Below are 22,695 nucleotides of genomic sequence, written 5' to 3'. Positions count from 1 at the left end.
CTTTGTGTAGTACAGTACTATAACATCCCTGCTGCTTTGTGTAGTACCATAACACCCCTGCTGCTTTGTGTAGTACAGAACTATAACATCGCTGCTGCTTTGTGTAGTACAGTACTATAACATCCCTGCTGCTTTGTGTAGTACAGTACTATAACATCCCTGCTGCTTTGTGTAGTACAGTACTATAACATTCCTGCTGCTTTGTGTAGTACAGAGTACCATAACATCCCTGCTGCTTTGTGTAGTACAGTACTATAACATCCCTGCTGCTTTGTGTAGTACAGTACTATAACATTCCTGCTGCTTTGTGTAGTACAGAGTACCATAACATCCCTGCTGCTTTGTGTAGTACACAGCACAGTACTTTACCAAGCCTGCTGCTTTCTGTAGTACTGTGCTATAACACTCGTGCTGCTTTGTGTAGTACAGTGCTATGTAACACACTTGGCCATTTGTCTGATGAAAGGACAGCAGCTGAAGTGAGTGGGCGGTGTCTCCTCTGTATCTCCCTACTACACCCAGAGAGGGAGCACGGTATCAGTGTGACAACCAGCAGTGCCCCTTACCGAGTTGCTGGCTGATCCTTCATTTACTACAGGGTGGATTTCAAACTTTTCGCCAGGTCTTTGCAACTTCAGTTTGGGGAGAGATTTATTTTTACTGTCTTGGTCATTTTTTATTTCATTGGCTGAGATCTCCTTGGTAGAGATCGCCCACCTGCCTAGGCTGACACACTTACCCAGGGTTATCAGGCGCTTACTGCCTTTCCCTCTGTATAGATGCGTGCCCGGTGGCTGAAACTCCTGTGCCTGGTGTTCGGGCTGGCAGTGTCCGCAGTGTTCTACGGTCACTACTACACATCGCTGGTGACTTCTGGCAGGTAAGGGCACGCATGGGAGAGGGAGAGATGGAGATTGGGAGCTGGGCAGCCCTATATGACATTACTATCATTCAAGCAGGGTTGAAGCTTGCCATGAGCACTCCGAACTGTGAAGACGAATAGCAATTCCTATTATATAGCTAGCAGTGCGCCCGGAGTTCAGGTGTGTTTCTGCCTGTGGCTCCCCTGACTGTCCTGCTGCTTGTACTTTCTTGTTTGCCGTTTGCTGTGAGTTTCCCCCTCACCATTCCCCACCAGCCTGCGGGACCCCCTCATTGTGCGGGCACTGTGCTTTGTTTCTGCAAGAGACACAGTTCATGTAAGAATTTCTTCCCAGGATGAGAGTTGGTCAGAGTTCTGTTTATATACAGAAGGATATCTATCTTCTGGTTCATAGTGTGCATTATGGCATAATCTAGCGACCTCCTACACCAGAAGAGGACCATACATGTATGGATGGTTCAGGTTTATAAGCTACAGTAGTATAGTATTTAAAGTTATTTTAAGAAAGGGCAAATGTCACCACTTTTAATCCTCCGTCCAGCCCTATGCTGTCTCTCCTCCTGTGCAGGGGTGTATCTAGGGGTCCAAGCGCCCCTGGCCCCGCCCCCTACACGCATTTGGCATAAGTTGTGAGTATTGGAAATGGGGCATGGTCTTGTGGGGGAAGGGCGTGGACACAATAGTACTTCCAAATCAAATTATGCCACACATTAGTGTCCCTTATTCGCATTACACCGCACAGTAGTGTCTCGTATTCACGTTACACCATCCCTAACCCACCTTTGCCACAGCCTGACATTAACCTGTCCCCCCCCACCAAAAGCCTCTTCAGTGGTGCCTAACCCACCCTTCCTAATCTCCCTTCCTGCAGCCTAACCCTAACCCTCCCACCCTCACAGCCTAACCCTAACTCTCCCACGTTGCTTGCTAGTGGAGACTTTGGCACCAACTCGATCCGGATTTTGGCATTCTGCATCGCTATCTGTGTTGGGATGCCAGCATCAGCATTCCGAGCAGTTTCGGGATGCTGGTGTCAGCTTTCCGACCGCCGGGGTGCCAAACGCCGGCATCTTGACTGTATCCTGAATGAAATGCTAATAAGCTGCAGTGAGATGAGCCTCAAATGGACCCAGCCATTAACCAAACACCATTAATTGGATGGTAGAAGTGCTTCCTGTTAACTGATATGCATGTCCTTAAAATAGGTACGATATGTATTTTCTTTATTACACTCAACAAGTTAAAGTTTTCGCTTACTTACTACTTACTTACATCTAACATGCATGAAAATCGTGTAGTTTTCCAGGTACTACAGTCCCTTCTCCCAAACACTGACACTTTTTTATTATCTTCAACAACAAATATATCTATAGCACTGTGTAATATAACAATTGCTGTGTACCTGGTGAGAGTCTGTTACTTCCGGCGTGTCTATTAGCACCGCACTGCACTAGTGATCAGACTAGTGTCCGGCAGCACCGCACTTGTAATCAGACTCACAATAAACTACAGTTACCAGCAGCCCTTGCTGCCGGGAGTTCCCAGCAACAAGGGCTGCTGGGAGCTGTAGTTTATTTTGAGTCTGATTACAAGTGCTGTGCTGCTGGACACCGGTGCCGCTCCAGCAGTAACAGACTCTCACCAGGTACAGTCTGACAGTACTGCTTTCCTACAATTTGGTAGTGGGTGGCACAGCCAGGCGGCGCCCCCTCCTTGCCTGGCGCCCCTGGCGAGTGCCATCCTGGCCAATGGGTAGATACACCCCTGCTCCTGTGATAACTGTTTCACTAACTACACTTCATTCTTATTGCCTGCAGCCCCCACTTTCCTCTCTGTCACTTACCTGTGGTAGGTAATACTGGAAAATGGCTAACAGGGGCAGTGTCGGACTGGAGCATGAAGGGCCCACCGGGGAATGCAGTGGTAGGGGCCCATATTTAGGGTGTGGTCAGTCTCCAGAGGGGGTGTGGCCAGCCACTACATTGGATTGCCTAACCATTAGTGAGTGCATGGGCTGGGCCCCTTGACAAATATATAAATACTGCTAGTGCGTGCATGATAATGTACCAGATAAATATTGGCAATGCACTGTAGAGAATACACCATAGTCCTGTGCAGTATAAGGCAACATACGTATGATGTATAATTCAAGAACACAGTCTGGATCCTGACCACTAGAGGAGGAAGAGGGCCGCCAGGCCAGTCCGACCCTGAACAGGGGTATTTATCAAAAACTGCATTTACAATGCAATCTGGATGCAATGTCAGCACCCAACATCGCATTGCAGGATGGGGATGCAGTTAGGTTGCCGACAGTCGGGATCCCGGGGGACAGGATACGCCAGAATCCCGACCGCTGACAATGCCGTCAGCCGGAATCCTGGCTAACTGGCTATTCCCACTCGTGGCTGTCCACGACACCCATAGAGCGGGAATAGAACTTATGGCGAGGGCAGTGAGCCTGCAAGGGGATTTTTTGCGCTCACCATGCTGCCGGCATATTGGCGGCCGGGATGCCGTTGTCGGTATACTGACGGCTGGCATCCTGGCCGCCGGTATATCATTATTCACACTCAAGGACATGGGCTCCGAAAAGGAGCCTGTCCGTGCAATGTGCTCTAAGTGCTGCCAGCAGTCCCGCTGACCACGCATGCGCGGCGGCCATTGCCGGGGATGGCTCTGGGGGAACCTTCCACCCGCTAAATCTGCAATGTGCGGCCCATAGGCTACAGTGGATTGACAACATCTTTATATGGTGATAGCTGCAAAGCTTTCCAGAGCTCGGTAAATTTGGTAGCATCACATCCCCCGTAGAAACTTATGGGGGTTCCGGATGCCGGTGGGAATGGAGGGATAGTAGCAGGTATTGGAAATATCTGCTGTGGTCCCTCTGTCATATATTTGCGGATACCCCTCAAAAAGTATGTTTTTGAGGAAAAAGTTTCAAATATTTAATGACTAGCTGTTCTAGTTTTTGATTTTCACAGTTGTAAATGTAAATGAGTTAAAAATTTGCTAATTCTATAGAGATGTAAATTTGAGACGTCTTAATGTAAGTAAATATTTATCCATGGTTCTTGGTGTTACCCGAGGAGCACCCGTAGCAGGGGTAGCAGTTGATTTACCGACAGACACAATACCGACGGTCATAATCACGACAGCCATTGATCGACAGTCAAACTACAGACACGGTCAAAATAGCAACATTAATTATGTTGACATGGTCAACATGCCGACACAGTCAGAATAATGACATTTGAAATGCCGACATGATGAAATGCCGACGTGCGTTTTTAAGGAATTTTTGCCCCAAAACAGACTTGTTCATACTTTACCACCCCAGTAGCCCTAGCGGGGGAATATAATAGTGTGCCGAGTGCAGCGAGGCACCATGCTCGCCATGCGAGGGGACACGGTACACCAAGGCGGTGTCCATTTCGAACTATGTCAACATTGACACACAAAAGAAGAAAAACTCATGTTGGTATTTTGACATATCGGCATTTCAAATGTCGGTATTCTGACTATGTTGGCATTATGAACATGTTGGCATAATGCATGTCAGTATTTTGACCATGTCTGTATTTTGACTGTTGGGATTATAACCGTCGGATTTGTGTCCGTCGGTAAATCATAAATCATACTGAACCCCCATAGCATATATGGTAAAAAGTGACAGGACCATTTTTTGTAGTTTATTAAATTCTAAACACTGGAGGTACAATCCAAATTTTGATCCGATTGTCCATTTGGGCGTTATGGGCCCCTAATAGTTATCACCAGTCTCTAATACCCCTTTTCCACCAAAATGCATGGTCTGACCAAGGTTTTTGAACATGGATACAACACGTGTCACAGCCGGGTCAGACCCCTTTCACACTGCACCTTGGACCCAAGTTATTGCCAGGACTTCCCTCTGCCGGCACTGGTGATCCTGCTCTGCGTGTGCTTTTAGTGTGACCGCCATGCACGCCGCGGGCTACCTGGTTTGGTGCCATGTTCGACCATGGTAGCTACAAGTATCAGCTTACCAGGTAACGTGACCCGAGTAGACCCTTTCACACCAAACTTGGACCCGGGTTGCACCGGCAATAATCTAGTTATATGTTTGGTGGAAAAGGGGTACAAGATCCAATCGGGTGATTTTCAGGTGTTTCCTGGACGACTCACCAGCACTTTTTTTGAGAAAAGCTCTTTTAAAATTGCTCAGAAATCAGTCATCTTCCTGTCATATCCGAAATTTCCATTAACAGTACGTATATATAGTTTCTCTGACGTCCTAGTGGATGCTGGGACTTCCGTAAGGACCATGGGGAATAGCGGCTCCGCAGGAGACTGGGCACAAAAGTAAAAGCTTTAGACTAGCTGGTGTGCACTGGCTCCTCCCCCTATGACCCTCCTCCAAGCCTCAGTTAGATTTTTGTGCCCGAACGAGAAGGGTGCAGGCTAGGTGGCTCTCCTGAGCTGCTTAGAAGTAAAAGTTTAAATAGGTTTTTTATTTTCAGTGAGTCCTGCTGGCAACAGGCTCACTGCATCGTGGGACTAAGGGGAGAAGAAGCGAACTCACCTGCGTGCAGAGTGGATTGGGCTTCTTGGCTACTGGACATTAGCTCCAGAGGGACGATCACAGGTTCAGCCTGGATGGGTCCCGGAGCCGCGCCGCCGGCCCCCTTACAGAGCCAGAAGAGCGAAGAGGTCCGGAGAAAGCGGCGGCAGAAGACGTTCCTGTCTTCAAATAAGGTAGCGCACAGCACTGCAGCTGTGCGCCATTGCTCTCAGCACACTTCACACTCCGGTCACTGAGGGTGCAGGGCGCTGGGGGGGAGCGCCCTGAGACGCAATAAAACACTATAAAAACCTTATATGGCTAAAGAAATGCATCACATATAGCTCCTGGGCTATATGGATGCATTTAACCCCTGCCAGTTTTCCTGAAAAAAGCGGGAGAAAAGGCCGCCGTGAAGGGGCGGAGCCTTTCTCCTCAGCACACAAGCGCCATTTTCTTTCACAGCTTCGCTGGAAGGACGGCTCCCTGACTCTCCCCTGCAGTCCTGCTACAAGAATCAGGGTAAAACAAGAGAGGGGGGGGCACTATTGGCAGCAAATATAAAACAGCAGCTATAAAGGGAGAAACACTTATATAAGGTTATCCCTGTATATATATAGCGCTCTGGTGTGTGCTGGCAAACTCTCCCTCTGTCTCCCCAAAGGGCTCGTGGGGTCCTGTCCTCTATCAGAGCATTCCCTGTGTGTGTGCTGTGTGTCGGTACGTTTGTGTCGACATGTATGCGGAGAAAAATGATGTGGAGACGGAGCAGAGTGTCTGTAACAGTGATGTCACCCCCTAGGGGGTCGACACCTGAGTGGATGTACTGTTGAAAATTACGTGACAGTGTCAGCTCTGTATAACAAAAACAGTGGTTGACATGAGACAGCCGGCTACTCAGCTTGTGCCTGTCCAGACGTCTCATAGGCCGTCAGGGGCTCTAAAGCGGCCGTTACCTCAGATGGCAGATACAGACGCCGACACGGATACTGACTCCTGTGTCGACGGTGAAGAGACAACCGTGATTTCCAGTAGGGCCACACGTTACATGATTGAGACAATGGAAAATGTTTTATACATTTCTGATAATACGAGTACCACCAAAAAGGGGTATTATGTTCGGTGAGGGAAAAACTACCTGTAGTTTTCCTAAATCTGAGAAATAAAATGAGGTGTGTGATGATGCGTGGGTTTCCCCCCGATAACAATTGATAATTTCTTAAAAAGTATTGGCTGTATACCCTTTCCCGCCAGAGGTTAGGGTGCGTTGGGAAACACCCCCTAGGGGGGGATAAGGCGCTCACACGCTTGTAAGAACAAGGGCTCTACCCTCTCATGAGATGGCCGCCCTTAAGGATCCTGCTGATAGAAAGCAGGAGGGTATCCAAAAATGTATTCACACACATACTGGTGTTATACTGCGACCAGCAATCGCCTCAGCCTGGAGGTGCAGTGCTGGGTTGGCATGGTCGGATTCCCTGACTGGAAATATTGATATCCTAGATAAGGATAGTATATTATTGCCTATAGAGCATTTAAAAGATGCATTTCTATATATGCATGATGCACAGCGGAATATTTGCCAACTGGCATCAAGTATAAGTGCGTTGTCCAATTCTACCAGTAAAATGGTCAGGTGATGCGGATTCCAAACGGCATTTGGAAGTATTGCCTTTGAAAGGGACATTTGGGGTCGGTCTTTTAGACCTGGTGGCCACGGCAACAACTGGGAAATCCACGTTTGTACCCCAGGTCGCCTCTCAAAATAAGACGCCGTATTATCAGGCGCAGTCCTTTGTTGGCAAGCGGACAAAAGGTTCCTCTTTTCTGCTCGTGACAGAGGGAGAGGAAAAAGGCTGAAGAGATTAGCCAGTTCCCAGGAACAGAAACCTTTTCCCGCCTCTGCCAAGCCCTCAGTATGACGCTAGGGCCTTACAAGCTCAGGCACGGTGGGGGCCCGTTCTCAATGAATTTCAGTGCGCAGTGGGCTCACTCGCAAGTAGACCCCTGGATCCTTCAGGTAATATCTCAGGGGTACATATTGGAATTCGAGACGTCTCCCCCTCGCCGTTTCCAAAAGTCGGCTTTACCGACGTCTCCCTCTGACAGGGAGGCAGTTTTGGAAGCCATTCACAAGCTGTATTCCCAGCAGGTGATAATCAAGGTACCCCTCCTGCAACAGGGAATGGGGTATTATTCCACACTATTGTGGTACCGAAGCCAGACGGCTCGGTGAGACCGATTCTAAATCTAAAATCAAAAATCTTTGAACACTTACATACAGAGGTTCAAATTCAAGATTGAGTCACTCAGAGCAGTGATTGCGAACCTGGAAGAAGGGGACTACATGATGTCTCGGGACATCAAGGATGCTTACCTTCATGTCAAAATTTACCCTTCTCACCAAGGGTACCTCAGGTTATGGTACAGAACTGTCACTATCAGTTCAGACGCTGCCGTAGGGATGGTCCACGGCACCCCGGGTCTTTACCAAGGTAATGGCCGAAATGATATCCCTTCGAAGGAAGGGAATTTTAGTTATCCCTTACTTGGACGATTCCCTGATAAGGGTAAGATCCAGGGAACAGTTGGAAGTCGGTGTAGCACTATCTCAGGTAGTGTTGCGGCAGCACGATTGGATTCTCAATATTCCAAAATCGCAACTGTTTCCGACGACTTGTCTTCTGTTTCCTAGGGATGATCCTGGACACAGTCCAGAAAAAAGGTGTTTCTCCCGGAAGAGAAAGCCAGGGAGTTATCCGAGCTAGTCAGGAACCTCCTAAAACCGAACCAAGTCTCAGTGCATCAAGGCACAAGGGTTCTGGGTAAAAATGGTGGCTTCCTACGAAGCAATCCCATTCGTTAGATTCCACGCAAGAACTTTCCAGTGGAACCTACTGGACAAATGGTCCGGGTCGCATTTTCAGATGCATGAGCGGATAACCCTGTCACCAAGGACAAGGGTATCCATCCTGTGGTGGTTGCAGAGTGCTCATCTTCTAGAGGGCCGCAGATTCGGAATTCAGGACTGGGTCCTGGTGACCACGGATGCCAGCCTGCGAGGCTGGGGAGCAGTCACACAGGAAAGGAATATCCAGGGCTTAGGGTCAAGCCTGGATACATCACTTCACATAAATATCCTGAAGCTAAGGGCCATTTACAATGCTCTAAGCTTAGCAAGACCTCTGCTTCAAGGTCAGCCGGTGTTGATCCAGTCGGACAACATCATGGCAGTCACCCACGTAAACAGACAGGGTGGCACAAGAAGCAGGAGGGCAATGGCAGAAGCTGCAGGGATTCTTCGCTGGGCGGAAAATCATGTGATAGCACTGTCAACAGTATTCATTCCGGGAGTGGACAACTGGGAAGCAGACTTCCTCAGCACGACCTCCACCCGGGAGAGTGGGGACTTCACCCAGAAGTCGTCCACATGATTAAAAAACTCGACAGGTATTGCGCCAGGTCAAGAGACCCTCAGGCAATAGTTGTAGACGCTCTGGTAACACCGTGGGTGTACCAGTCAGTGTATGTGTTCCCTCCTCTGCCTCTCATACCCAAGGTACTGAGATTGATAAGATGGAGAGGAGAAAGCACTATATTCGTGGCTCCGGATTGGCCAAGAAGGACTTGGTAACCGGAACTTCAAGAGATGCTCACGGAGGATCCGTGGCCTCTACCTCTAAGAAGGGACCTGCTCTAGCAAGGACCCTGTCTGTTCCAAGATTTACCGCGGCTGCGTTTGACGGCATGCCGGTTGAACACCGGATCCTGAAGGAAAAAAAGGCATTCCGGATGAAGTCATCCATATCCTGATCTAAAGCCAGGAAGGATGTAACCGCAAAAACATTATCACCGCAATTGGCGAAAATATGTTGCGTGGTGCGAGGCCAGTAAGGCCCGACGGAGGAAATTCAACTGGGTCGATTCCTACATTTCCTGCAAGCAGGATTGTCTATGGGCCTAAAATTAGGATCCATTAAGGTTCAAATTTCGGCCCTGTCGATCTTCTTCCAGAAGGAACTGGCTTCAGTTCCTGAAGTCCAGACTTTTGTAAAGGGGGTACTGCATATACAGCCTCCCTTTGTGCCTCCAGTGGCACCCTGGGATCTCAATGTGGTTTTGGGATTCCTAAAATCACATTGGTTCGAACCACTTGCCACAGTGGATTTAAAATATCTCACATGGAAAGTGGTAATGCTGTTAGCCCTGGCTTCAGCCAGGCGCGTATCAGAATTGGCGGCTTTATCCTATAAAAGCCCTTACCTGATATTTCATTCGGATAGGGCGGAATTGAGGACTCGTCCTCAATTTCTCCCTAAGGTGGTTTCAGCGTTTCACATGAACCAACCTATTGTGGTACCTGCGGCTACTAGGGACTTGGAGGACTCCAAGTTGCTGGACGTAGTCAGGGCCCTGAAAATATATGTTTCCAGGACGGCTGGAGTCAGAAAATCTGACTCGCTGTTTATACTGTATGCACCCAACAAGCTGGGTGCTCCTGCTTCTAAGCAGACGATTGCTCGTTGGATTTGTAATACAATTCAGCTTGCATATTCTGTGGCAGGCCTGCCACAGCCAAAATCTGTTAAAGCCCATTCCACAAGGAAGGTGGGCTCATCTTGGGCGGCTGCCCGAGGGGTCTCGGCTTTACAACTTTGCCGAGCAGCTACTTGGTCAGGGGCAAACACGTTTGCTAAATTCTACAAATTTGATACCCTGGCTGAGGAGGACCTGGAGTTCTCTCATTCGGTGCTGCAGAGTCATCCGCACTCTCCCGCCCGTTTGGGAGCTTTGGTATAATCCCCATGGTCCTTACGGAAGTCCCAGCATCCACTAGGACGTCAGAGAAAATAAGAATTTACTTACCGATAATTCTATTTCTCGTAGTCCGTAGTGGATGCAGGGCGCCCATCCCAAGTGCGGATTGTCTGCAATACTTGTATATAGTTATTGTTACAAAAAAATCGGGTTGTTTATTGTTGTGAGCCATCTTTTCAGAGGCTCCTACGTTTATCATACTGTTAACTGGGTTCAGATCACAGGTTGTACGGTGTGATTGGTGTGGCTGGTATGAGTCTTACCCGGGATTCAAAATCCTTCCTTATTATGTACGCTCGTCCGGGCACAGTATCCTAACTGAGGCTTGGAGGAGGGTCATAGGGGGAGGAGCCAGTGCACACCAGCTAGTCTAAAGCTTTTACTTTTGTGCCCAGTCTCCTGCGGAGCCGCTATTCCCCATGGTCCTTACGGAAGTCCCAGCATCCACTACGGACTACGAGAAATAGAATTATCGGTAAGTAAATTCTTATTATTACATTTAAGTGTTATTACTAGAGGTGACTAATTACAGTATTATTGTGGTACGCAGTTGTTGAAGTGGGTTGCTATAAGGCGGTATTCCCATACTGCCACTTCTCCCTCTGCTCCTAATGTAATACTCCCAAATTCCATTTGCTTACATGCTCCATAGCACCACTTCTAAATGTCCACTTCAAACATGGTTGGTATCATTTTACTTCTCTGTAGTATAATATTTGTGTCCATAGTTAACACCAAATGTTATTGCTCAGAGACGCAGTTATTATGCATGTGTATAAAGCAAGGTACACACTATACAATTATTGAGCCGATTTGCCAATAATTGGGTTCTCTGACAAATTTATTGTGGGTATGAAGGATCCTTTTGGCGTTTTGCTGATAATTCTGGAAAATCTTGGCCACAAACACGAACAATCGATTTTGCGATCTGTTATCCCAAACCAAAAATCTCAGACACTCAGCCCGATATTGAGCAGTGTGTGTGTGCATTCTCAATAATCTGCCCATATTTCCTATGTTTTCCTGTCACTTTGTCATCCTTGTGGGTGGACATATGCAAATGCAGTGTGATGTGGCAGAAAATCAGTAACTTTAAAAAAAAAAATCATTCAGTGTATAGGTCAGATATTGGTGCCTGTAATTTCCTGAAAAATCTTCCGATTGTTGGGCCGCCCAAAAAAATCTGACAGTGTGTACCTAGCTTTAAGGGCGCTAAACACTTAAAGATATAAATGAACGATATGAACGTTCTCGTTCATTAATGAACGAGAACTCGTTCATATCGTTCAGTATGTAGGCACCAATGATGAACGACGCACGGTCCCGCGCTCGTTCATCGTTGGTGCCGGGTCGCTTATGGGTGGTCTTCAGTATGCCGGCGGTCGGGCTCCCGGCGACCAGCATACCGGCGTCGGGAGCCCAACAGCCGGCATACCGACACTTATTCTGCCTCGTCGGGGTCCACGACCCCCCTGGAGGGAGAATAAAATAGTGTGGCGCGCGTAGCGAGCCACCGTGCCCGTAGCGTGGCGAGCGCAGCGAGCCCGCAAGGGGCTCATTTGCGCTCGCCAGACTGTTGGTAAGCTGGCGGCCGGCCTCCCGGCGCCGGTATGCTGGTCGCCGGGAGGCCGGCCGCCGGCAGATCGTAGTGAACCCGTCGCTTATGCATGCAGGACAATATGGACAATCTCGTCCATATTAGCATGCACTGCTATGGAGCCGGGTGACGGGGGGACTGAAGAAACTTCACTCCCCCCTGTAATCTCCCACCCGCCGCCGGGTCGCCTGTCGGCCATATCCGCCATTGGGCAGCTCAGCGGCGGGTCGATGAATGTGTAGGGGCCATTAGACATATGAAGCAGACCATTTAATCTGCATTTGACTTAAACACTCATGCCTACACACTACAATAAAACAGGCTGACCACCTAATCATTGGCAGATTGGGCCAATAATTTATAGTATATCTCTAGCTGTAGTCTTTGAGGCAAGTAAAGGGGAAAGTTATCTTGCACAACATTTCAGCATTTGAAATTCTAGTAAAAGAAATTTGATTGCCATTCCAAAAATGTATTTTTAATTAGACTTTATGGTAGAGTTTGTCCTTGACTGTTTGTTTCTCTTTACACACACTAATATCTCATGCTTATCGCTCTACTGGTGAATTAAATGGTGACATTATGCAGGTTTGACAATCTGGGTGTAAAAAAAAAAAACCTCCTAGTTTTAGAGATCATTAATTCTCAAACATAGGGGCAGATGTATTAAGCCTGGAGAAGTGATAAAGCAGTGATAAGTGCAAGGTGACCAGTCAGCTCCTGTCATTTTTCAAATCCGTAATGATTTGCTGGTGCGTTACCACCTTGCACTGCTTTAATACTTCTTTATCCCTTCTCCAGGTTAATACAGCTGCGAACCTAAAGGGGGGTACTCACGGAGTGATCACTGCTTAAAATCTAAGCAATCTGCTAGATTGCTTAGATTTTAAGCATGATCGCTCCGTGTGTACCCCCCACAGCGATAGCGATTCTATCGCTATCGCTGGTGCCAATCTAGCAGGTCGCTCATTTCACCCGCTGGGTGAAATGAGCGCCCACCCCCCCATTTCCCCCCGCACGCTCAGCACACATCGCGCTGTGCTGAGCTGCTGGAGAGATGTGTGCTGAGCAGCACACGTCTCTCCCAAATCGGGCCGTGAGTACTGGCCTTTAAGTTGGGTACACACCGAAAGATTTGTCTATTCAATCGGTTGGTGGGAACAAATATCTGATAATGTATGGGAGCAATTTTCAGTCAACCATTTGCTCCCAAACACTGGAAAATGGACAAAAACAATTATTTGAATAAATGTGTTAAATCAAACAGTTCTAATAAATTTGCCTGAAAGGGGTGTAATATGATATGCCGGCGTTTGGGATGCAGGTGGTCAAAAGACCAACCGTGGCATCCCAATGGAGACAATCCTGATGGGGGCTAGGTAAGTATATGTATACTTATCCTCCCCCAATACCCCCCTAACCCTCCCTTCCAACAGCCTAAAGCTAGGTGTACACTGTCAGATTTTTTGGGGTCGGCCCGACAATTGGACAATTTTTCAGGAAATTTTAGTCACCTATATCTGAGCTACACACTTGAAGATTCTTTTTTTCAGTTACTAATTTTCTGCAACATCACACTGCATTTGCATATGTCAGCCCACAAGGTGGATGATATAGTGACAGGAAAACATAGGAAATATGGGCAGATAATTGAGAACACACGCTGCTAGATATCGGGAGATTGTGGCAGAGACTTTTGCTTTAGGATGACACATCGCAAAATCGATCGCTCGTGTGTGTGGGAAGATTTTCCAGAATTATCGGCGAAACACCGAAACGATCGTTCATACACACTATACTATAAATCAGGCCGATGTCCCAAATATTGGCAAATCGGCCCAATAATTGTATAGTGTGTACTTAACTTTACCGTACCCCTACCCCACACACACAGCTTAAACCTATACCCCCCTTCCCCACATACTAACCATAATCCTCCCTTTCTCGCAGCCTAACCCTAACCCTCCCGGGGAGTGCCTAAGGGTCATTCCGTGTCAAAACAACACACACTGGGTGAGATTCAAATTATATATCACGCCCAATTTCCTTTCTAAAATGATCTCCGTTATCGCGCATATTGCGCCCATAGTAATCAGGTTTATCTGCGTAAAGGGTTAGGTGCCTCACTACTCCGGGGGTAGTGAGCTGAAATAATGATACAATGTCCCTGAGGGCAGAAACAGAATGGGTGTGGAAAGTGGTGAAAAGAATTGAATCCCGCCCACTTTGTTAAAATTTTACCTCACCAGCGCAGATTTTGTTAAAATTTAGTATATGGAGAGTACAAATGTAGTTTAAGAAAAATACTAAATTTTATTTTAATATCTCATGCCATTTCCAAATTATGTAAAGTTTTCAAAAATCTGTCAAAAACGCACTACCAGCATATTTTCCAATTGCCATAGCAGCTCTCCTAATTAAGCTAGAGAGGTGGGAGTTGTGTCATTTTACAGTGTTTTCTATGCCCTATACAGCACAATAGGCTTTGTGAGGAAAAACCTTTTCCAAATTCAAACTGCAATGTTTGATCATTATTAAATTCAAAAGTGCATTGACAAAAAAGTTCAAAACATTTCAGGAAATACTCTATACTAATATTAAATGTTTGTCAACATTTAAAAGTGGGAGGCTAATGGGGTCATAGTTAAAAAATAATTTTAAAGCAAGGTAGTTTATTCAAAAAAGCTGGGTGTATTACAAGTAGTAATAGGTAATAATAAATTTGATGGCTTCATTAGTTTAATTATAGAAATCAAGTTGAATAGAAATACTTGACATTGTATTAGCCAGTCAACAATGTTATCTGAAGACAGTTTGACAATGCCTCAGTGGTTTTTAAAATGTCATCAGGAGACATGACATAAATTCTTCCAGTTGGAGTTATAGGGTCAACTTTGTATAAGAAATCTATTAGAGGTATCCATAGTACAGCAAGCTTCCTTGGATAGAAGAATGATGGTGAAGGTCCAGCTGGATGAAGGAAGGTCACTTTTAATTCATCTTCTTCATTCTTGTCCATCACATAAGCAAGCCACCATTTCTCCGTAGCTTAATTAGGAGAGCTGCTATGGCAATTTGAAAATATGTTGGTTGTGCGTTTCTGACAGATTTTTTTTTTTTTTTTTGAAATACTTTATTTATGCGTGGTCAGATAGGTACAGAGATCATACTGAAAATACATGGGACAGGCGGCCAACATAGCCAGTGTCCGGGGTAGACCACATTTTTCAAGCATATAACAAGATTAATCAATGAGGGAGAGACAATCAAGTTCAAACATGGGGTTTGGGGGGGGAGGGGGGAGGACCACATTTGTGTCTATACATGATGTATACCATGAGAACAAGTAAAGTCAGATTAAGAGGGGGGAGGAGATTCAGAAAGGGGGTGTGGACGAAGAGAGCAGCAAGGAAGAAGGGAAGTTAGAGCGGGGGGGGGGGGGGGGGTTAGAGAGAATTGTCGGAGGGAAAGAGCGGTAGGGGCCCATGGGTCCCTGGGGGGGAGGGGGATGTTCTAAAGGAGGGGAGACTAGTTTCTGCGTTCGGCGGCGAGCCAAGGAGCCCAAACCTGCTCGAAGACGTGGCCCCGGTCGTGGAGATAGTATGTGATCTTTTCCATTGAGGCGATGTGCCAAATTTTAGCTTTAAGGGAGAGTAGGGAAGGTGGGGAGGGGTTCTTCCAGTTGAGGGCAATCAATGATTTTGCTGCTGCTAAAATATGTGAGGTTAGCTTTTGGGAGAATTTATTGAGGAGTGGGGGGGGATAACATAGCAGGGAGGTCCAGGGGTCTTTCCGGACAGGAGGGTCTAGAAGTGAGTTAAGGAGGGAGTAGACCAAGTCCCAGAAGGGCACAATTACTGGGCAGGTCCACCATATGTGGAGCATAGTGCCTCTAGCTCCGCAGTTTCTCCAACAGGATGGGGAGGAGGACGGGAAAATTTTGTTAAGTCGGTCGGGGGTGTAGTACCAGCGGTAGTAGATTTTGTAGGCCGTTTCCTTAAAGGCAGTGGCAATGGAGCTTTTAGCGATCCCCAGCCTCATGTCCTCCCAGTCCTCTGTTTCTGGAGGAGGTCCGAGGTCTTGTTCCCACGCGAGTTCATGGGGCCGGGAAGAAGGGAGGGAGGAGTCTAGTAGGAGAGAGTAGAGTTGGGAGATTATACCTTTGGAGGAATGGGAGTTGACGCATAGGGATTCAAAGGGAGTAAGGGCGCGGAGTAAGGCGGTAGAGGGGAAGGAGGCCAGAAAGTGGCGTATTTGTAGGTATTGGAAGGGGTTAAGTGGTTGTGAGGGAGTTTTCCGCTGGAGGTCGGGCAGGGACAACCATTGGCCTCGATCGGCAAAGTCCGTTGGGAATTTAAGGCCCAGTGTAGTCCACATTCGGGATCTCGTAACTGAGAGTCCGGAGGGAAACTTGGGGTTTTGCCAGATGGGGGTCAAGGGTGAGGGTATGGTAGTGAGACCCCAATTCAGAGAGAGAGCGTCCCATGTTTTGAGATTGAATTTGGTGGTAGGGAGATGCTTAGAGGCTGGGGATCGAGAGGTGGGGGAGAGGCCCCATAGGGGGGACAGGTCTGGCATGCCCATGAAGGCTGCTTCGATGTCCAGCCAGGACACCGATCCTGGAGGAGCGTATGAGGTGACAATGTGGGATAGGTGGGAAGCAAGGTAGTATAGTTTGACGTCGGGAAGGCCTCTGCCACCCGCGGAGGTTGGTCTTTTCAGAGTATTGGCGGCTATGCGGGGAGGTCTGTGGTTCCAAATAAAGCGTGTGAGGGCTCGTTGGATAGTGCGGAGGAAGGTGGTCGGGACTGCCACGGGAAGGGTCTGGAAAAGGTAGAGCCATTTGGGGAGAATGGTCATTTTAACCGCTATGATCCTGCCCAGCCACGAGATGAAAAGACTGTTCCAAGAGGTCAAGTCAGCTAGTGTTTTGGTAAGGAGGGGTGGAAAGTTTTCTCGGAAGAGGCAGTCGTATCGAGGGGTTAGGTATATCCCTAGGTATTTGATCTTCGTGGGTTGCCATTTAAAATTGAAGTTGGTACGGAGGGACTCGGCCTCATGCTGGGGGGTATGAAGCATCATGGCCTCAGATTTGGAATAGTTGATTTTATATCCTGATATAAGACTGTAGGCTTGTAGTAGCGAGAATAGATTTGGGAGTGAGATGAGGGGCTGGGACAGGGAGAGTAGGATGTCGTCTGCAAAGAGAGAAATTTTGGGATTTGTGGGGCCCACCTGTATACCGTGTATGTCCGGGTGTGCTCTAATTTGAGAAGCAAGTGGTTCTATAATGAGGGCAAATATTAGAGGGGAGAGAGGGCAGCCCTGACGTGTGCCGTTGGCAATACTAAGTGGGGCGGATGGGATACCATTGATAAGGACGGTGGCAGTGGGAGTGGAGTATAATGCCAGGATGCTTGTGAGAAAGCCGCCAGATAGGCCATAGGCCTCTAGGGCGGGTCTCAAGAAATCCCAGGAGATTCGGTCAAATGCTTTTTCGGCGTCTAAGGAGAGTATGATAGTGGGGGCTTTCCTGGAGTTCGAGATATGTATGAGGTCAATAGCACGCCTAGTGTTGTCCCTTGCCTGGCGGCCCGGGATAAATCCTACTTGATCGTAGTGAACTAGGGAAGGGAGGTATGGGTTAAGACGGGTGGCCAGGATCTTGGCAAAAATTTTAAGGTCTAGGTTCAGGAGGGATATGGGGCGGTAGCTGGCACAGTTAAGGGGATCTTTGCCTTCTTTGGGAATCACCACTATTCTGGCCTCTAGCATCTCAGGGGGAAAGAGGTCGCCCTGGACAACCCCATTAAAGAGAGAGTGCAGATGTGGGGAGAGAAGGGCAGAGAATTTTTTGTAGTATAGAGCCGTAAACCCGTCCGGGCCCGGGGATTTGCCAGTTTTTTGCATGAGGATAGACTGGGCGACCTCCTCCACCGTGATCTCCCTGTTGAGGGAGTCCAATGCGTCCTGGGGTAGTCTGGGTAGTTTGGAAGCAGAGAGAAAGTGGGAAATGAGGTCAGCGTGGGGTTGGGAGGGGGCACCCGGTGGGGGAGGCGGGAGGTTGTATAAATCAGTATAGTAGGATTGAAAAGCGGCTCTAATGGCTATGGGGTCTTGAACAAGTTGGTTGAGAGAGTTCCTGATAGTGACAATGTTGGTTGTGGCTCTCGTAGAGCGGAGTCGTGCCGCCAGAATCTTGTCCGCCTTGTCGCCCTTCTCATAAAAGGTCTGGCGAAGCCACTTAAGACGCTTGGCCACCCGTGTAGTGAGAAGGAGATCAAGTTCCGCCTTAATGGTGCGAAGTTCGGACAAGACCGTCGGGTCGGAAGACGCCTTGTGTAGGGTCTCGAGTGCGTGGAGTTTAATGGAGAGTCTATTGTATTGGGAGAGGGTTTGCTTTTTGGCTTTTGAGGCAAGGCTAATGAGGTGCCCCCGAAGGACAGCCTTGTGTGCCAGCCAGAGGGTGGACCTAGAGATGTCGGGATGGTCATTTAAGGCGAAGTAATCAGAGATCATGTTTTGGAGGTGAGAGTTTATCTCAGGGTTGTGTAGGAGGGAATCGTTGAGACGCCATGTCATGGGGCGAGGGCGAGAAACCAAGCCTGTCAGATCGCAGGATATGGGGGCGTGGTCGGACCAAATTAGTGGGTGAATATGGGCATCCCGGAGATTCAAGGCCAGATCATGGCTGAGCAGGATCATATCAATTCGGGAGTAGGAGTTATGTGGGGCGGAGTAGAAGGTGTAATCGCGGGCAGAGGGATCTTTTATTCTCCAAGAGTCATAGAGGAGTTGAGAGCGCATGAGACGGAGGAGGGATCTAGAGCGGAGGGAGTCCGACGGGGAAGGGGCAGGGGAGGCGGTAGAACGATCTAGCTGTGGGTTGAGGACGGAGTTAAAGTCCCCTGCAAGTATGAGGTCGCCCCGTCGGACTCGTGTGAGGAGAGTATCCAGCCTTGTGAAGAATCGTTCCTGTCGTTGGTTGGGGGCGTAGACGTTGACCAGGGTGCATAATTTATTATTAAGTTTCCCCACCAGGACAAGGAATCGACCGTCTTTGTCGATATGGGAGTCTAAGAGTTCGAAGGTGAGGTGACGGGCAAATAGGATCGCTACTCCACGTTTTTTGGCTGAGTGATCGCAGGCGTGAAAGGAGACAGGGAATGGTTTGCAATGGAGGGTAGGATGGGAGTCGTGTAGAAAGTGAGTTTCCTGTAGGAAGATCAGGTCGCCTCTGTGGTGTTTAAGGGAGGCAAACAGTTTACCTCTCTTTTGAGGGCTATTCAGACCCTTCACATTATGAGAAAGAACCCGGAGACCCATGGGGAAACAACAGCGAAGTAGGCAGATTGAAAAGAGCGGAAATGTTTAGAGATGTAGGAAGGGGGGGGGGGAGATAGATTGGAGGTATATGAGGTGGGAAAGAGTGTGGTCCACGTAGGGAGGGGGGGGAGAGGAGACCGGAAGGGGTGGGAAGGTAGTTGGTCATCTGGCATTGGAGGCCAGGACCGGTAGAGCTGACAATGGGAGGGAGTACTAGGCGTCGGGTGAGCACCTAGGTCAGCGGTAGGGCGCGTGGCCCTGTGGGGGCGCGGCATGGGGCCCAGTTCGTGGATCACGAGCCGCTCGGGAAATAATCGTAGGCAAGCCTCCCCCGGGGGGAGCCTGAGGGAGAAAGCTAGAGAGAGGACAGGAAGAGAAGACAGCTGGAGCGCCAGCCCCATGGGGCTAGGAAGAGGAGAGGGGGGGGGGGGGAAGGATGGAAGGACTTAACTCAGAGGATAGCATGGAATCACTTCAGGACAGAGACATTTGTAATTTTAGGCAGTTAGGCATTAAGATTCGCAACATTGAAACGTTTCAACAGGGGGCAACAATAAAGCATTTGTAAAACAACAACTGAGGAAACAAGAGATCAGGTTACGGAGAACCTGAAATAGCGTAAGATTTCTATTGGGAGAGTGCGACCAGGGGTGGTCGCCCCATTTTTGTGTGAAATGCGGTTGTGTAGAGGGATGAAAGTTCTCAGGTAACTGGAGGTGGAGCTTGGGAGGTCGCGGAAGATGGGACCGTGATCCATTCTGAGCGAGGGGATTGGGGTGTGTCCCGTTGTGACCGTGGCGGGAAGCGCGGCGGGTGAGCATCTTGGTCAGGGGTGGAGATGCCCAGCCTGGAGAGGAGCGTTTGGGCCTCTGATTGATCTTTGGCTGTGAGAAGTTTCCCTTGGTGCCATACGAGGATCCGGAAAGGGAAACCCCAGCGGTACTTCACGTTGTGGCGGGAGAGTAGGGATGTAATGGGTTTAAAGTCCCTACGTTTAGCTAGAGTGAGCGGGGATAAGTCCTGAAAAATTTGAAGCGGGGTGTTTTGGAAAGTCACAGATCCTAATCGTCGGGCCTCCCTCATGACGGCTTCCTTTGCCGTGAAGTAATGTAGTCGGAGGATGACATCTCTGGGCTGGGAGGAGTCCTGGGAGCGGGGCCGCAGGGCCCTGTGGGCCCGGTCCAGGAGGAGATGTTCCTCAGGGGTGTCAGGCGATAGGTGTGCAAAGAGGCGTTTGAGGTAGAGCTCAAGATGAGTAGGCTCGACCTCCTCGGGGATACCCCGGATCCGCAAATTATTTCTCCTTGCTCTGTTGTCTTGATCTTCATGCTCCTCCTTAAGGTGGGCGACATCTTGGCGGATTTGGTGAAGGTCGGTTTCAACCGTTTGCTGGAACGTTACCACCTCCTCGACCCTTCTTTCGAGTTGGTCAGTTCTGGAGCCGATGTCAGCGATATCTGATTTGAGGGAGTGTAGAGCTTGGACTGAGGATTTGATATCCCGCATCTCCTTAAGGAGGGAGAGGAAGTCTCTGCGGGTAAGGGGCGTATGATCGTCTTCCTCGGCTTCTGATTCGGAAGGGGCCTGGGAGGGCCCGGGAGTATCAGACTTGTTCATGGCCGGGGTGTTTTTTTTGGTTAGGAATGGTGTAAGATCGGACCCCTGGGATTTTTTATTACCTCTGGTCATCGTGGGAGTAGGGAGGGGGGGATAGACAGCAGGGGAGATGCTGGGGGCGGCGCTCCAGCGGTGAGACTCAGGACCGGGGAAGGCAGGTCGAGAGCATTATGGGTGCATTATATTGTAGTTATCTGTGTCCGGTTCATGGGGGTGACCCGTGGAGGGCCCGGAGGGTAGATATCCGGGGTTGAGAGGGGGACTCACGTAGGGTCTCCACCGACCAGGAATCGCGGAGGCGCGCTCCGGGCACGGACCAGCCAGTGACCGGGGCAGCACCACTCAGCGGTGAGGGAGATCTGCAGCCAGTAGCGGGAGGGGAGTCCACCGGCAGGGTCCGGAATAAGCTGTGATGAGCCCCAATGCAGAGGTAGGCCGGGTCTTTTGCAGGGCCGGAGGCCAGCAGCACGTCTGACCCCTATGGGGATGATAGCTGAGAGGGGACGGAGGGCAGCTGCAGTGCTTCTCTGGGGAGTCCCCAGCAACCAGCAATGGCAGAGCTAGCTTGGGGGTGGTATGTTGTGTGGAGAGCAGGAGGGAAGGGCCTTTCCGGTGCCTGTGGGGGATCCCAACGTGGGTAGGTCGGGTCTGGGGCTTGCGGGCGGGCCGGCGTCAAACTTGAGGTCCCGGCTCCGGCTCACGGAGTAGGCCGCAGCACCAGGGATCGGTTCGCAGGGCAAGGGGCGCAGGGGGAGATATACTCTTGACTTACCCCGTCGCCCGACCTCGATCCCGGCTCCCTCCGGCCAGCGGGTCCGCAGTCCGAGCTCCGGGCGCCTCCGCCGGAGCTAGCGCCGCCCTCCGTGCAGGGACACAGGAGGCCTCAGCTGGTCAGATCGCCCTCCGGATCCACTTCAGGGTTGATGGAGGGCACGGGGGAGAAGAGAATCAGAGAGAATGTGCTTCTCCTGTGGGCACTGTGCCAGGAAACAAAATGGCGCCGCCTGTCTCTCGTCATAGGCCTCAGGAGCTCTGGTATTCTGAGCTCTCCTGATTCATTGGTGGTATCAGCTGCAAGTATTTTCAGGGCCCCAAGGTCTCCGTCTGCCGCGGGCTAGGTTCCGCGCTTGCAGCGGGCACCGGCGGTCACCACAGGAGGGTCAGGCGGCGCGATCGCGGACCCGCTCCCCCGCTCCGGCACGACAGTCAGCGGCGGTCAGAGGCAGCGTCCGGGCGTCTGGCAGTGCAGCAGGATCAGCGGTGGCAGCAGAGCCGCCCAGGGTGGGATACGGCACAGTCCCCGCGAAGGCTCCCCGCCGCGTCACCTCCGGAACAGGCACCACACAGATCTGGCCTCCGGCTTCCCCCTGGCAGGTAGGCTGCAACCCGCACGGGCGAAAGGGCACCCGCCGGCTCCGCAACTCACTCTGTCCCCAACAGGGGGGTCTCCTCCAGGCTGCAGTTGTAGATTTTGCGGTGGTGTCACTCCAGACCCCTCGGTCCCGGAAGGCCTTCTGGATCTATGCTGAAACTGAGGTCCCGGTCTAAGAGGCGTCTGTAGGCCGCAATCCGCAGGAGCTCCAAAAGGTGCTCCCCGATTCTGCGGTTCTAACAGGGGTGTACTATGAGAGATATAAGGGGCTTAGGTTCTTTTTATGCAGTGGCAGGTGTAGGAAAGAACTGTGTATTTAGATGTTTAATCTTTCAACAGCAGGAGCCCATATGAAGCACGTCTGCTGCTCTCTGCATCCAGGCCACGCCCCCGATAAATGTCTTTTCACCACTTTATTAATAGACCACATGTTTACTTATAAGTGTGGCCCAATTGCAGCAATTCAGACATTTGGGAGTTATTCCCTGTGCAACTAAGGACAGGTGTGCCTCATTACATGCCGTCTGTTGTGTGCC

General features: G+C 49.7%; 1 protein-coding gene across 5 annotated transcripts in view; it reads left to right on the top strand.

The window, feature by feature from the left end:
- Positions 1–515: 515 nt before the first annotated feature.
- The window catches only part of ST6GALNAC2 (ST6 N-acetylgalactosaminide alpha-2,6-sialyltransferase 2), a 199,569-nt gene continuing 177,389 nt past the window's right edge, over positions 516–22,695 (top strand). For 4 of the 5 annotated variants that reach the window (XM_063960421.1, XM_063960422.1, XM_063960419.1 and 1 more), the window contains exon 1: positions 516–880. In XM_063960421.1, the coding sequence (XP_063816491.1) occupies positions 780–880 (101 nt within the window). In that variant the 5' untranslated portion in view covers positions 516–779. The remainder of the gene's footprint in view (positions 881–22,695) is intronic. The other variant, XM_063960423.1, reaches the window with a different exon arrangement.

The sequence above is a fragment of the Pseudophryne corroboree genome, chromosome 3 (genome assembly GCF_028390025.1).
Source record: "Pseudophryne corroboree isolate aPseCor3 chromosome 3, aPseCor3.hap2, whole genome shotgun sequence".
Classification (NCBI taxonomy): Eukaryota; Metazoa; Chordata; class Amphibia; order Anura; family Myobatrachidae; genus Pseudophryne; species Pseudophryne corroboree.
This window is presented reverse-complemented; position numbering and strand designations above follow the sequence as displayed.